Genomic DNA, 13,383 nt, shown 5'->3' with positions numbered 1-13,383 from the left:
CAAGACTTCTATAACAGATAACGTGTATTCTGTTTTTTAACCATCACCTAATTCTTTCAACTGATGTTGTTGTAGAAAGAGTTTGTTTTGTTAGCCATCATCAAATGGTATTTGGTAAACTAGCTCCAAAGCAATGTTTTCGGATATTGTTATATGAAACTAAGCTCCAGCTTTTATTTTTACCCTCTTTTGAGGGGGGCAGAGGGGGAATGACCAGAATCAAAGAACAACAAAGATGAGGTACTTTATTCTCTGAGACTTCTTTCCAAACTGTCCTGGGCACCATGTACATCTCTGGCTCAGATAGCTTTAATTAACCATGAATAATGGAGCCCATTCCACTTTTTTTTTTTTTTTTTTTTTTTTTTTTTTTTTTGTCTCCATAGTCCTTTATGTGTTCTCCTGAGCATCTGCTCTTGTTTACACTTGGGAAATGCTGCTCTCGCTGATTTTTTATATGCATCTAAAAACTCTCATTATATCTTCCAAATCTGTGTTGTAGTGAAAAATGACAGTGTGCAAATTTGATAGAGATTGTATTATGGTCCGCATTGATTCAATGATCTAAACTATTCAGTGCTTGTTCCTTTTTTTAACTGCAGTTTTTCTTTTGGTTTTCAGCTCAGATCGGTTGATAGAAGAGACAATAAGGTAGGAATGAGTTTACTAACTTCTGTTATTTTCTGTACAATTAGTGTTTACACTGAGCTGTATCCAAAACTATCAGATATCTTGTTTATACAATAATGGTATTGTTCACAGCTCGTAGGCAGTATTACAAATAAAATGAAGTGTGATTTTTCTTTTTTTTCTTGCTATTCAATGTTAACATAATGGGATTGGTTAAACATTATACTCACCCTAATTTAGAAACTTTAGGTTTCTTTTCAAATGCAAATAGCCTCTATAAAAACAAAAGAATGGTTGGGCAGAGCGGAGCTCTGTCAGTTTGAGCTGTCAAGTCCAAGAGTCAAGCTGTTTCTTCTCATAATGACACTCTTGCATAGCATGATACTCTGTAACCCTAGAGCACGGTCAGCACCCTAGTGTGCAGCTGATACAGGTAAGGACTTAACGGTTTGAGTGGTAATGACTGTGGTGTAGTTACCTATCTTCTGGTTTTGCATGGTTGAAATACTTGAGTGCTGCCTTCTCAAACTGATCTAGAAACCTTAATGTTGAATCATAGCATCATAAATTACTTCTGTCATGTGTGCCCTTCCCAATCTTCCATTGGACTCTGGGAGTCTGCAAACCTGTAATTCAGAGTGCCCAACTTAATGGTTTAAAATTTTAGATTATTGTTTTTAAAAATGAAAGCAAGATTTGATTTTAGATAATGCATGTCCTGGCATAAGTGATCAAGAGGAATAATTAGAGGTGAAGTAAGGCTCTATGTCCATTAAGGGCTGGCTGTCTTAAGTACATAGCGGGCTCTGTGTGATTAACACAGTGGAAAAATGTGTTAAAGCATACTGATGTACAGTGACAAAAAAGAAGCATTCAGTAAAATAATGCCTGAAAATGTAGATATAATCTTACCACGGTTAGCCTCATGAACACGTGAAAATACTGGCCAAGCCTAGCAGAGTTATTGTAAATGATTGTTTTACTTTGAGTTCTCATCTTTCTCATAAAAAATCCTGTCCTCCATTGCCATACTTCTAGTCCTGTTTTTCTGTCTCATGAAAACACTTGACTCAACTTTTGCTGAATATCTTCTTTGCTGCTACTTTAGTAACTGGAGCATTAAAAAGCTCTGATGATTTATTTTTAAGTTTAATAACCTGCAAAATGACTAATATTTTATCATGTGCGCTTTTCATCTACCCTGTTGATTATGTGTCATCTGAGAAGGTAGGACTATCTTTGTGCTTAATAAGCGAATATACATGTAGATTTACCTGAGCTAGGGGATGCAGCCGTAGCAAACTGGAGCTCAGAACAGGCTGGCTGCCTGAATATTCACCCAGTTTCCTAAATCAGTTTGGAGCCTCAGAAGCTCCGTAGTGTCACAGCCACTTTGTCGTCAGCAGGTGTCCCAGCTAGTTTAAAACTGCTTTGAGTTACATTTACATGAGTTGTGGTCCCATTGACTACCGACTGACTACCTGTATAGCGACTGCTTCACATGCACTAGCTCTACAACATGACGCAGTCCTGAGTTCCTTGGTGCTGGTTAGTGAAAATATTCCTGTTGTTAACAGTTGAACTTTGATGTTAGGAGGCTCGATTTCTGCGCTCCTTATTGCACCATTTACTAACTGTAGTGAATGAACTCCTTATTGTAGCCATTGCCAAAAAGGTTCTGTGTTTCATTCTGTAGGAGGAGGTTTGTTTGGTAGATATAAGCATTTATCAGGGCATATAGTTTAATTTATATCACTTGATATCATCTTAATTCAATTCGGTCTCTGTCGAAGCCAGGGTGAATTTTGTTTTACTCCTTTCTTTGTCATATTCAGTAATTGAAAGCATTTGGGTAAGTTATTAATTGATGGTAAATTACTCTGTTGCTTTTTAAGTGTATTTCCCAGATAGATTTTTGTCCAACTTTTAATTAGTCTTATCTATTGATAACAAAATAAAAGATGGAATTGTGGATGGGGAAGCTGTTCTAATATAGATTCCTAGAGTGAAGTGAGATATAATTAGCATATGATGGTTACTAGTATTATTCTGTCTTCAAGGGTTACATCTGCTATAGTTCATTACTCATATTATTTGGGTGCAATTCAGGAATTTGAGATCTCTATTTATTTATTTTTAAGCGTTATTTTTAAACAGCCACTATAAACACTGGGAAGTGTTATTCTGTGATTGCAGAGGCTTTTGCTGACAAGCTGTGTGCAGGTGAGCCCCTTCCCAGTGCCTCTACAGTTAGCACTACTTACGAAAGCCGTGCTGAAACCTTCTTTAGCGAAGAGGAGAACTGAAGTACAGAGACCGACTTTTTCTGTATATGATTCTTCTGCAAGAGCAAACATTCTTACAAGAGGATTTATGGATGTGTAAGGTGCAACAGTTCAGTAACTCAACTGATGGGCAGGGCTGTCATTCCAGATGTTTTGTTAGTACTAAACATTTAATCAATTTTTAAATGAATTATATGACATGGGTTCTTACTGCAGCATATTTCTTCCCAGAAAAGAGTGGGATGTGATACTTTGTACTGCAGTTCTTCTGGAACAGAGCTCATTTGCCTTGGACATATTTAAATATAAGCATAAATTTTTGCTTCATGTGTTTAGTGTTCTCAGGTTTTCATTTTCAAAGATTATCACTTTCTCAAAATAGCAAATGATTTACTTTTTGTTTTCCAACAGCTTTTATTTTGCAAAATTTTTTAAAGCTTTGCATGTACAATGTGACCAGCTCTCATGATTTTATTGTAATACTGTTTCTGATGTCTGATTCAGGCCATTGTGCCAAACAACCCTCTGTTGCTGCTTTTGTGTATTAATAATAATAAATGCTGAAGGATGCTCTGCTCCTGGTTCTAGAGAGAAATGCTGGAAGCAGCTCTCTGGACACTGTAGCTCTAGTTCTATGTCTCACAGCCTCAGTAGTAGAGAAAGCCAGGAGTTCCCTGCTTTGCCAGTGATCCTTGGTCACTTTTTTTAATTAAGCGTTTGCGCTAGCCCACTCCAGTGATAGGAGGGTTGTACTGTTGAGCGCAGCTTCTAGGTTCAGTACCGCAGAGTACTCCAGCAGGAGAGTGGGAGGAGGAGGAGATTGTGGTGACCAGCAACCTATGGAGAGGAGCTTTGACACTGAGAAGGCAGACCAAAAGGCAAGATTTAATATATATTTTTTTAAATCAATATATATTGGGGGGATTTCATTAGGTAACAATTCAGATTAAATAAAAGGGAAAATTTCACTTGTATTAAATCTCAACTTTGCCAAATATAATTTTGAGTCTTAGCTGTTTCCGAGGAGCCCTGCCAGAGAATCGTGGCAAAATCACTTGCATTTCTGGGGCAATGTTCCTATTTTTTTCATCTTAAGTTTTCTCAAAAGACAAAATAATCTTCAAAGTAATTTGAAGGACTATATACAAACATGTTTATATGTATACACACGTACACACACATGTATGTATGCAAAAAGTCATCTAATCAGAATAAGTACAAATTGAAAACTACAACTTGCGTTTTTATGCAGAGTCATAGAGCCTGTCTCTTACTCACAGATGTTGTCATAAATTTAAATGAAATGAGTGAGCAAATATGATTCATGGAGTACAGAATGAGGCAGAAATTCCAGTAGTACATGAGTTATCTGATTTTTAAAACATGTCTTATTCTTTTAGATTTTTATTTTAATTCTTCATCAATGTTGATTTGACTGAGCCATCTCAAAGGATCAAGCAAGGAGTTAACTTTTTGATGCGTTTTACTTGATAATATACTGTATATGTAAGGCTGCTATGTGGGGTAAAAATACCAAAAAGCTTAAATATTTGTCTAGATAAAGCAGCGTTAAATGTGTAGCTGTGAATGCTAGATTAATTTGACTTCAGTGATGGCTAGAAATGGTTATTTCTCTATACATATTATTCATGCTAGTGAAAAATGCAAACTTTACAAGTATCAGTTTTATTTTTGAAGAAAAATTTGGCTGCTCGCCCACAGCACTGTCAAACATTTAAGGATAAACTTGAAACCTCACAGAAATTTGGAGGAGAAATGCTTCACAGCACACAACGTTGGAGTGCACCTGCTAAATGGAAGAAGAGATGGATCACTCTTAGTGGCCGGGACCTGAGACCTACCCAGATGAGATTGCTCCAGTCGTGCAGCAATCGTTCATGCTGTGCTGGAGCAGTGCTTTAGTATTAAATAGAGAGGGCAGAATACCATTGGCTTTTATAGGAACTTGGTTTACACTCACAGTAGTTAATTCAGTGCTGCACTGAGAATAGTTCATGCTGTTTTCTGAATAAAATGTTAAATTGGGGTCATCTTGGAACCTCATATCACTAATGCAAATAGTCAGAATTACACGTAAGCGTTTTTTTTTTTTTTTTTTTTTTAATCACAGGGTAGAAAGCAAAATATGCAGAGAGTTGGGATTTGGAATTTCTTACACTTTCTGAACACTAATTCTAATGGAATTACTAACAGTTCATAAACACTTTTGTGCATGCGGATAAACTGGAAGTCCTGACTGCCATGTAGTTTGTAATGTAGAACTAGAGGAGGAAAGGTTGTCTGTGTAACACTTGCATATAAATTAAATCAGAAGGAGAACCTAATAATGAAAGCTCAATTTATTGTATAATCAAAATTTCTTTATCTTTCTTTTTCTTAAATTTTCATTGCTGAATGGAGATTAACATTGGAAGTGCAGTGGCATGGAGATATGTTTTAAGTAATTGGGTCAGAGAGGTTATCTATTTATTTATTTATTTTACTTTTTTAACTCTTGGAACATGAACTAGCAGAAACGAATCATCATTGGTAATTAGTAGGCAAAAACAAATGAGGAACTATTTTTTTTTTCCTATGGAGTGAGGAGTTTGGGAGAACAGATCAATATCCATTATTGGTTCATCTTCGAGTGCCGTGCCAAGGGATTATTATTATGCTAGAGAAAAGTAGAGCGCTCTTAACAGCGGGGTTTTCTGTGTTAGACTGCTTGAATGTTTTAGTAATGCGGGATCTTCCACAGTTAGAAAATAGATTCTGGTAACTAAAAAGCATTTAATTCTTCTGTCATGTTGAGTAGAGTTTTTGAAATGTAAATAAACGGTATTCTTGATCTAGGGAGATTACTGCGTCAGAATAACTAAATGGGGCCAATAATGTGAAAGGGAAGAATTTGAATCATTAAAAAGAATCAGGCACTGAGGAAATGGTAGCAGTAAGTTCATGAGCATGTGTGAGAGATGGGATTGAAACTAAAAGTATGTAAGGAAAGATATGAGGAAGCCACAATAATTGAGATTTTATAAGACCAATTTAGGGGACTATTTCCCAAAAGCTGTTTTTTATTTTTAGCGGTGCTTAAATTTAGCAGTCTCAGGTTTACAAAGATAAAGGTAAGCCAGCTCATGTTTTGAATAATCAAGAAAAGTACTTTGTATTTGAATTTTGACTCTTGATGGTAGCTCGAAGCTAGTTCAATTCTTATTTTGAGTGTTGTGATGACATTTTGTTACAAGGCAATATACTAGTCAAAATGGCAATCCCCACAAGTTTTTCCTAAGAGCACTTCAATAAAACTTATCCCATTGAGATACAGTTTTCAAAATACAAAGTAAAATAAATGAAGAAGGTTCCAAGCTTGTAATCTGTAAAACTAAAAAATTGAATCATGCCTTTTTATATGATGTGGACAGTTTGCTCATCAGATGTTAAGGGAGGAACTCTGCATTCTGTGGTAATCTCTAATAATTATTTCCAAAGGCATTTTGGAGGTGTCTCAGCAACACTTTATGTCCTGGCAATCATCTTGTGTTTTCACTTTAAAGGATTCTTTAATGGGTCATTGGATGCATCTTATGAAAACATGTCGCTTAATTCAGGAGTGATTTGAGAGATGCTGTATTCAGATATCACCTGGACACGTATCAGATCAAGGTGGAAGTGTAAAATAAGAAGCTGTAATGACTGACCAGGCTTTCCTGTGTGCAGCTGCGGAAACTTTCTAATCTTTCTAACTCATTATCCAGTAATTCAAAATTCTAGTGCTTTTCTCAATAGCAAATCTATGTTTTTGTGGAGTTGTTGCTTTTTTAGAAAAGTAAAGAATAAAACCTGTGTGCTGAGTTGAAAATGTATATAATCTGTCAAATACTGTGTCTTCTCGCATATGATACTATTTGATGCATGTATTGTTCTAATTTTGCAGCCCTTTTTTCCGGCTTAGCTTGTAACTGCTTTTCTGTATTTGTATACAGCTGTTTTTCCCCTGTTGAGAACTTCAGTTGATGCCTCTGTTACATGCTTCTCTCTGTACTCTCGTGTAGAGCAGGGCTTGGCAATGATGCTGTTTTTTATTTCTCTATTAATCTAATTTTTACTTTTTTTTGTTTTTTGTTTTTGTAATTTTAGCCCTTAAAAGGATTTCCCCTATATGTCCTAATTTGTTTGTTCTTTCAATGCATGCCAGTCAAGGAGAATAGTGTTTGTCAAACCATTCCTTCTTAAGCACCATGTCTGAAAAGCCTAAACTTTTTTTTTTCCTAGATGTAAATCACTGTACAGCTTATCTTGACAAAACTATTGCTTTCAAAGTAGCTAAATAAAATGTTAGCTTGGGCTATAAGTAGTAGCCTGCCCTTTCAACTTCCATTTTATACCTGTTTTTTATGTGCTGAAGAGAAATGTAAGGTGGGGGGGAAGAAAAAAAAAAAAACTATAGTCTCAAAATTTTTGTCAACACAGGAATTCTTTAAAATCTTCATTTAAATATGATATTAAGAGCACAGCTGTTTTTTCCAATATCCAGAATGTATTAAATTTGAAAAGAAAATATTTTATATTCACCTATATTGCATTCTTACATTTGGATAAATTACGTACAGCTAGACCATGTATTATTAAAGAAGCAGTGTGTAAAATTTGCACAGCCATAGATGACATTCTTAATTAGGACCAACGTTCAAAAATTTATTTTTTCTGTGCTGTGATGGAGGTACCATTTGTCATGACCATTTGACGTTATACAACAGCTGCCTCAGCTCCAGCTTGTGGAAAGCAATCAGACTGGGCTTGCTGGGAGGTTAATGGAGGAGAATGCAAAATTTGTTTGGAATCAGAGGATGGTACTGATCCTGAATCAAGCAGATTACAACAGTTTCTTGTGTTGACAGCTCTTTAAAGCCTTAGTGATTGTATGTCCAGACTTGATTGTTCAGAAAGCTTGTGTGTAGAGCTCCGTGAGCTGCGTGAAAGGCTCCTCTGTGATTAAATAAATTTCTGAATTTAGACGTATGCCCAAAGATTGCCTTTAGGTTTCTCTGTAATGTCGTATTTTTTGATTGGGGGAAGGAGGGGAATGTAAATGCCAGAAACATGCCTACTTCAAGAAATTGCTTTTTTCAGTTAATGTTTATATAAAAGAGAAATCATTTAAGAGTAATGGATGGAGATTCATGGAAAAATGTGGTTCCATTCATACTGCTTCACCCCATTCATCGCTTTCTGAAGAAGCGTTGCCTGCTTGCTTGCCCGTTGTTCGAGCTGCGGATTATTCTTAGCACCAGCAACCTGATCCACTCTTTTTCCTTCTCCAGCATTGCCATGGCAACTAAGGAAAATATGACTTCGCAGAGAGGGATGTTGAAATCAATACAAAGCAAAATGAATACCTTGGCTAGTATCCTTTCCTGAAGATTGTGCTGCCAGTGCATAAGAAAAGCCGTAGTAAGGTTTTGCAGTCTGTCATTTGGGGATCAAAACGTTTTGCAGTGCCACTTTGTTTCACAGACAGCGGCCTTGTCACCAGTGATTAACAGCACGTTTTTTTTTCCCAGTCTCGCTTTGTTAATGTGACTGAAGCATCTTAATGACAAACATGGTGAACGAGTTCTTTTTACTCAACTTTGAATGCTACATATGTCACTGTTTAATTTTCAGATAGCGATCTGCAAGAACATTTAAAGGTATTCCTGGCTACCTGTTCTCTTAAAAGTGTAATTGTAATTGCGTTTTACTTTCGACTTGCTTTTTACCTTCAAGGCTGCCCAGAGCTGAAGCTTGGCGTAGATTGCTTGTTGTTGTTGTACAGCTAAGTGTTTTCATGACCTGAAGATCCTCCTGTCTGTCAGTCTTTTAGATTTTTAAGGTTTTGGTTTGTTAGCGTGTCTCATATTTTGTGCTCCTGGCTAAAGAAAATGCTAGATTGTCAAGTCACGCATGTTTGTCGTTTTTCCACTTGCTTCTTCCTTTCTACCGTAAGGTCCAAAGAACAACATTAGTATCATTTGATTAGACAGATTGCATCCTGAAGAGATGTAGCTGGGTGAGCCATAAATTTCGTTACAGTTCTTAGCAACTGGCAAGAACAAAAGAAATTCAATAAACTTTGGCCTTAAGTATTCTTGAGTCAAAAGGTATGAAGCTTGGAAGCTTATTATCTTGTTACCTATTGTATTTTAGTACCTTAAAGGATAGTTTGATTTTTTTATTTTACAATAGCAGCAGTTTCTTCCTTGTGTGATACGCAGGGACCAGTGCAGATTCATGAAAAGCACATATTTTCTCTGTAATTGTTCCCTTCATCATTAATAGAATTCCCCTAAATAAGTTCCACAGATGTTTTATATAGCTGTCCAATTTTTTCATTCTCAATTAAACACAATTATTAAAAATAAATAAGCTCCATGTACTGGGGATCTGGTCATTGGGGCACTGGTAGTTTTGGTGATTAGATAGGGCATTCTGTGTGAATGTAAGTTGTAAGCTGTTTGGTTATCCCTTTGCTTTCTGTTAGTGAAGTAAAATTGTAACCCTGCTGGCTCACCATTAGGCTTTTGTATTGCATCTATTTTCTCCAGCTTGGAAGTAGTTTTGCTTTTCTTGCAGTACTGCTGACTTCTACATGCTGAATTTGGGGGCTCATTAACAAAGACCCTGTCTGCTGGTATGACCTTAACTCAGATTCCTTCAAGATCGGTTTCCTGCAGTGAACAGCCTGATTCAAAGGATCAATCTTCGGAAACGACGAGATTCTCTCATCTTGGGTGGCATTATTGGCATCTGTACCATCTTATTGCTTCTGTATGCTTTTCATTGATGGATGTTCCCCATGGACTCTGCTAACCTCATCACCACCATCCCTCCCCCCTAAGTCAAGGAAAAGTGAGTGGGGGAAGAGACAGACTTTAAACAGCCTGCTCTTCACGGCTGGGAGTGTCAGCATGATGTCTAGAGTTTACGGTGGTAGACTGTGACACTGGTTTGGGGTTGAAGCTGCAGTATTTCTCCTTCCCTGCCATACATCTTCCTTTGGTTAAATTTTGCATAAGTGATTTTTGTGTTTAATTCCCTTTCTCACTGCAAGGTAAGTGAATATGTGACGCTTTTCAGTACCAATAGAACAGCTTCCTTGCTCAGTGACGGTGGGGAGGTCTGGTGTTAGCTGAGAAGTGGGAAGTCTGCTTTCCCTGAAGGCCAAGCACAGCACTGAATACTTGCCCTATGAGAAGGATATTGCAGCTTTAAGCCGTCAGGTTGGTTTACTACTAAATACATGTTCTGTAATTCTTTTTAACTCATGGCTGAGATGATAGTCACTTCTGCATAACTTGTGCTGTGAAAACTGCTTCACACAAATTTCTCAAAGAAAGAAGGATTATTCGGTTCACTTTTTGCACAGAATATGAATAAACAACCCTCTGAGGAACACTTGTAAGGTTTCTTGTGGCTTTAAAGGGACTGCCAAGTCCCCCTCTGTATAATAAAGGGAGCACAGCATTCTAGCAGCTGTTTACCGTAGTGTTCAGTCATCTGAAAAGTGACCAAATGTGAGTTCACCTAAAAGTAATCTTTTGGGTGTAAATACTCTGATTTTTGGCTGACATCATAAAAGTCTTTATAAAGACATGATAAGCAGTTTGAAAAGTCTATATTGTAATTTAGACAAAGTTATTCTAATAGCATTAATATTTTTACACTGTAAGTAGGATATAATCTTAAACTGTCAATTGAAAATGGATAAACTGATGGTTATACCTGATGGTAAATGTATCTGTGTGCAGAATTTTTGGATGTAACCCTTCAAAGTAAAAAGTTGAATGTATGAATGGCTAAATAGTCAAACAAGTTTTATTTACACTTATCTTGGGGAGGGGGACAATGACTTTTTTTTCTTGTCCAGACATACAACATGAATCCTGTTGCATTTGTGTCTCTAAACAAAGATGAACTTCAGGAATGGCTTTGATATTGCAGATTCACAAATTACAGATTTTTTGCTGTTTCAGCTGCTCTTTTCCATCTGTCACATCATAACCTAGTAAATTCAAAGTGAAATATCTTTCTAAGAACTTAATTAACTTTTTTTTTTTCCTCCACAATCAATTTACAGTACTCCTAGCACATTCCATGTATGTCATTACCCCCAACTGCTGGACACTCTCCAGGTTCTGGAGACAGTCCCTGTTCTGCAACACAGTCCAGCAGGACAGTCACAATTTTATGACTGCTTTTTATGTCTGTGCAGTACCCTGTTGGAAGGAGTAGTGACTTGTGCCTGTGTAGTGTGCAGAACTACACTGTCACACATAAAACACTTGCATGGACTTGAAGGTTTGTTTGCAGAATAGTAACTTTGTGCTAAAAAGACTACAAAGACGTGTAATCAGTTATCTTGTCTTTGGTTTTAGAAAGCATTTGAAATTAATGCATATAAAATTATGGGGCTTTTATTTTAAAGGATAGTCATCTGGTTGATTTGGAAGTGTTCCTGGTTTGAAATAAAGTTTTTGTTAAAGGGGTTCATGAAAAACACTGATAGATAAAAGATGTTTATTAATTAATCTATGTATTGGGAGATCAAACCTCTTCTCCCCTGATCTTTTTTTTTCTCCCCTCAGAGGACCCTGATTGGCAGTTGTGCTTCTGTTTAGGATTTGGTTGCTGTGTAGTTGGCAATATAAGATCTGCAGTATCATAAATAAATTCATTTATTTAATCTTATAACCAGTCTTTTTACTGGATTTAATTGATTTGGTGCATATATTTAATCTTATTGTGCAAAAAAGCTGCTATGGAAAATATGTAGATTATAATGAATATGTAAACAGAATTGATTTTTCATGTTATGGAGGAACTGATATATTTTAGTATAAAACCAGAAATGCTGAATTATCTCTGATAAAGCTTTATTGGAAATGGTTTCAGTGTTGGCAACCCCTTTGTGTTTTTTTTTTTTTTTTTATTTGTGTTGGTTTTGAAACAGAGTTTTGTGTTGGAAAATACAAAATTCATTGTCTTCTTGTAGCCGGAAGCCAATGTTTGGCATTCTCTCTAAAGTGATGTGCTTGCATAGAGGCAAGGGAAAGACTTGCTTGTTCTTCTGAATGTCTCTAATAACATGAATCTATAGTTAAGGTAATGGACTGGAAGATGAAAACAATGGATTTTAGAATTTAATCTCCAAATACCATTTTCCTCTTGGCAGCTTGTTTGTATGTCTCCTGTTGCTAAATATGTTCTCTTGGTTTTTCAGTTCTGGGTGGTTCCTCTTGCTCTAAGGAAAAAATGTATTCAATGAATCCCCCTTTCTGCAGTTGCTGCCAGTGTTGGAGGTTTGTACCTCAACCAAAAAGAATTATGCTAAGAAAATTGTCTCTAAGCCACAGAAACGAAGTAAGTAAATCCAGAATGTTTCTGCAAATCTCCTGCCTCTCAGAAATGTCCTGTCACAAGAACAGGGCATATCATTTCCCCCCTTCTCCCATCTCCTCTTTTTTTTTTTTTTTTAATTTCTATTTTATTCTTACCAGTACACAAGCACCTACTTTAAAGGTGTCCAACAACCTGCTAGCTCAACATTTGAATGTGAGGGATCTCAGTGATACCTTTTGGTCCCATCCTTCAAATGAACACTTCAGAATTTTTACTTTTAGACTATTTTTTATTTATACTTTTATCTGACCTTCAGGACTTAGTTGCTGGAGCAGGAGGATGGTATTCTGCACGGGCAGTCAGGAGCAAGCGTCGCTGTGGCTGTATCCCAGCCTGCAGCCAGAGCTTATCCCCAGCACTCCACTGGCACCGGTGTGAGTGAGCAGCGATGGAGTAAGGACTTTGCCGTCCTGTACGTCTCTGGGACCGGCCAGCGTGGTGGTTCTGGTTGTCTGAGAGGTTGTCCCTCCTGGGAAAGCACAACATTTCTCTGAGTCAGAATTGAGTTCAGAAGCTGTTGGATATCAAGTTGTGGTGTAAATTCCTACTGGTGTCATAACGCTGAACAATCAACTAGTGGGGTTTTTTTTTGTTTGTAATTTTAGAAGTCCTTCTGGGAAGTCTTAAGATTGCTGTGAGAAGAAAGTCAGTTGTCAGTTCCTCACTGAATGTTGAAAATGAAAGAGCCGAAGTAGATTTTTAGATGATGTGAAAGTTGCAGATAATTTAGTTGAGAGCTTGTCCTCCAGGGCTGTGTTCTCGGAGGAGCTGTGTTCCCCAAGCTCCCCAAAACTGCTACACAGGGAGTGAAGGCTGGTCCACCACTTCTGACTGTGTAACTAGTTTAGTCAGGTTTATTTTAATTTTCTGAATCTAGCAGCTTGCTTCTCAAGATCTCTTGGTGCATATCCTTTTTATTTTTTATTTTTTAACTTGTGTTCTGAACAGGAAGGAGACAATAACTATGATTTGCAAAGGAGGAAATAATTCCAAAACTCCTTGTAACAGTACAGGGTTGTGC

At 36.9% G+C, this 13,383-nt stretch overlaps 1 protein-coding gene across 2 annotated transcripts in view; it reads left to right on the top strand.

Moving 5' to 3' along the window:
• Positions 1-11,864, top strand: part of GOSR1 (golgi SNAP receptor complex member 1) — a 32,245-nt gene extending 20,381 nt beyond the window's left edge. For both annotated transcript variants that reach the window (XM_062592666.1, XM_062592665.1), the window contains exons 7-9: positions 622-651; positions 8,246-8,328; positions 9,623-11,864. In XM_062592666.1, coding sequence (XP_062448650.1) covers positions 622-651; positions 8,246-8,328; positions 9,623-9,747 — 238 coding nt within the window. In that variant the 3' untranslated portion in view covers positions 9,748-11,864. The remainder of the gene's footprint in view (positions 1-621; positions 652-8,245; positions 8,329-9,622) is intronic.
• Positions 11,865-13,383: the final 1,519 nt, after the last annotated feature.

This window comes from Rhea pennata, chromosome 20, assembly GCF_028389875.1.
Source record: "Rhea pennata isolate bPtePen1 chromosome 20, bPtePen1.pri, whole genome shotgun sequence".
NCBI classification, from domain to species: Eukaryota; Metazoa; Chordata; class Aves; order Rheiformes; family Rheidae; genus Rhea; species Rhea pennata.
Note: the sequence above shows the minus strand (reverse complement) of the source record. Positions and strands in the feature narration are given on the sequence as shown.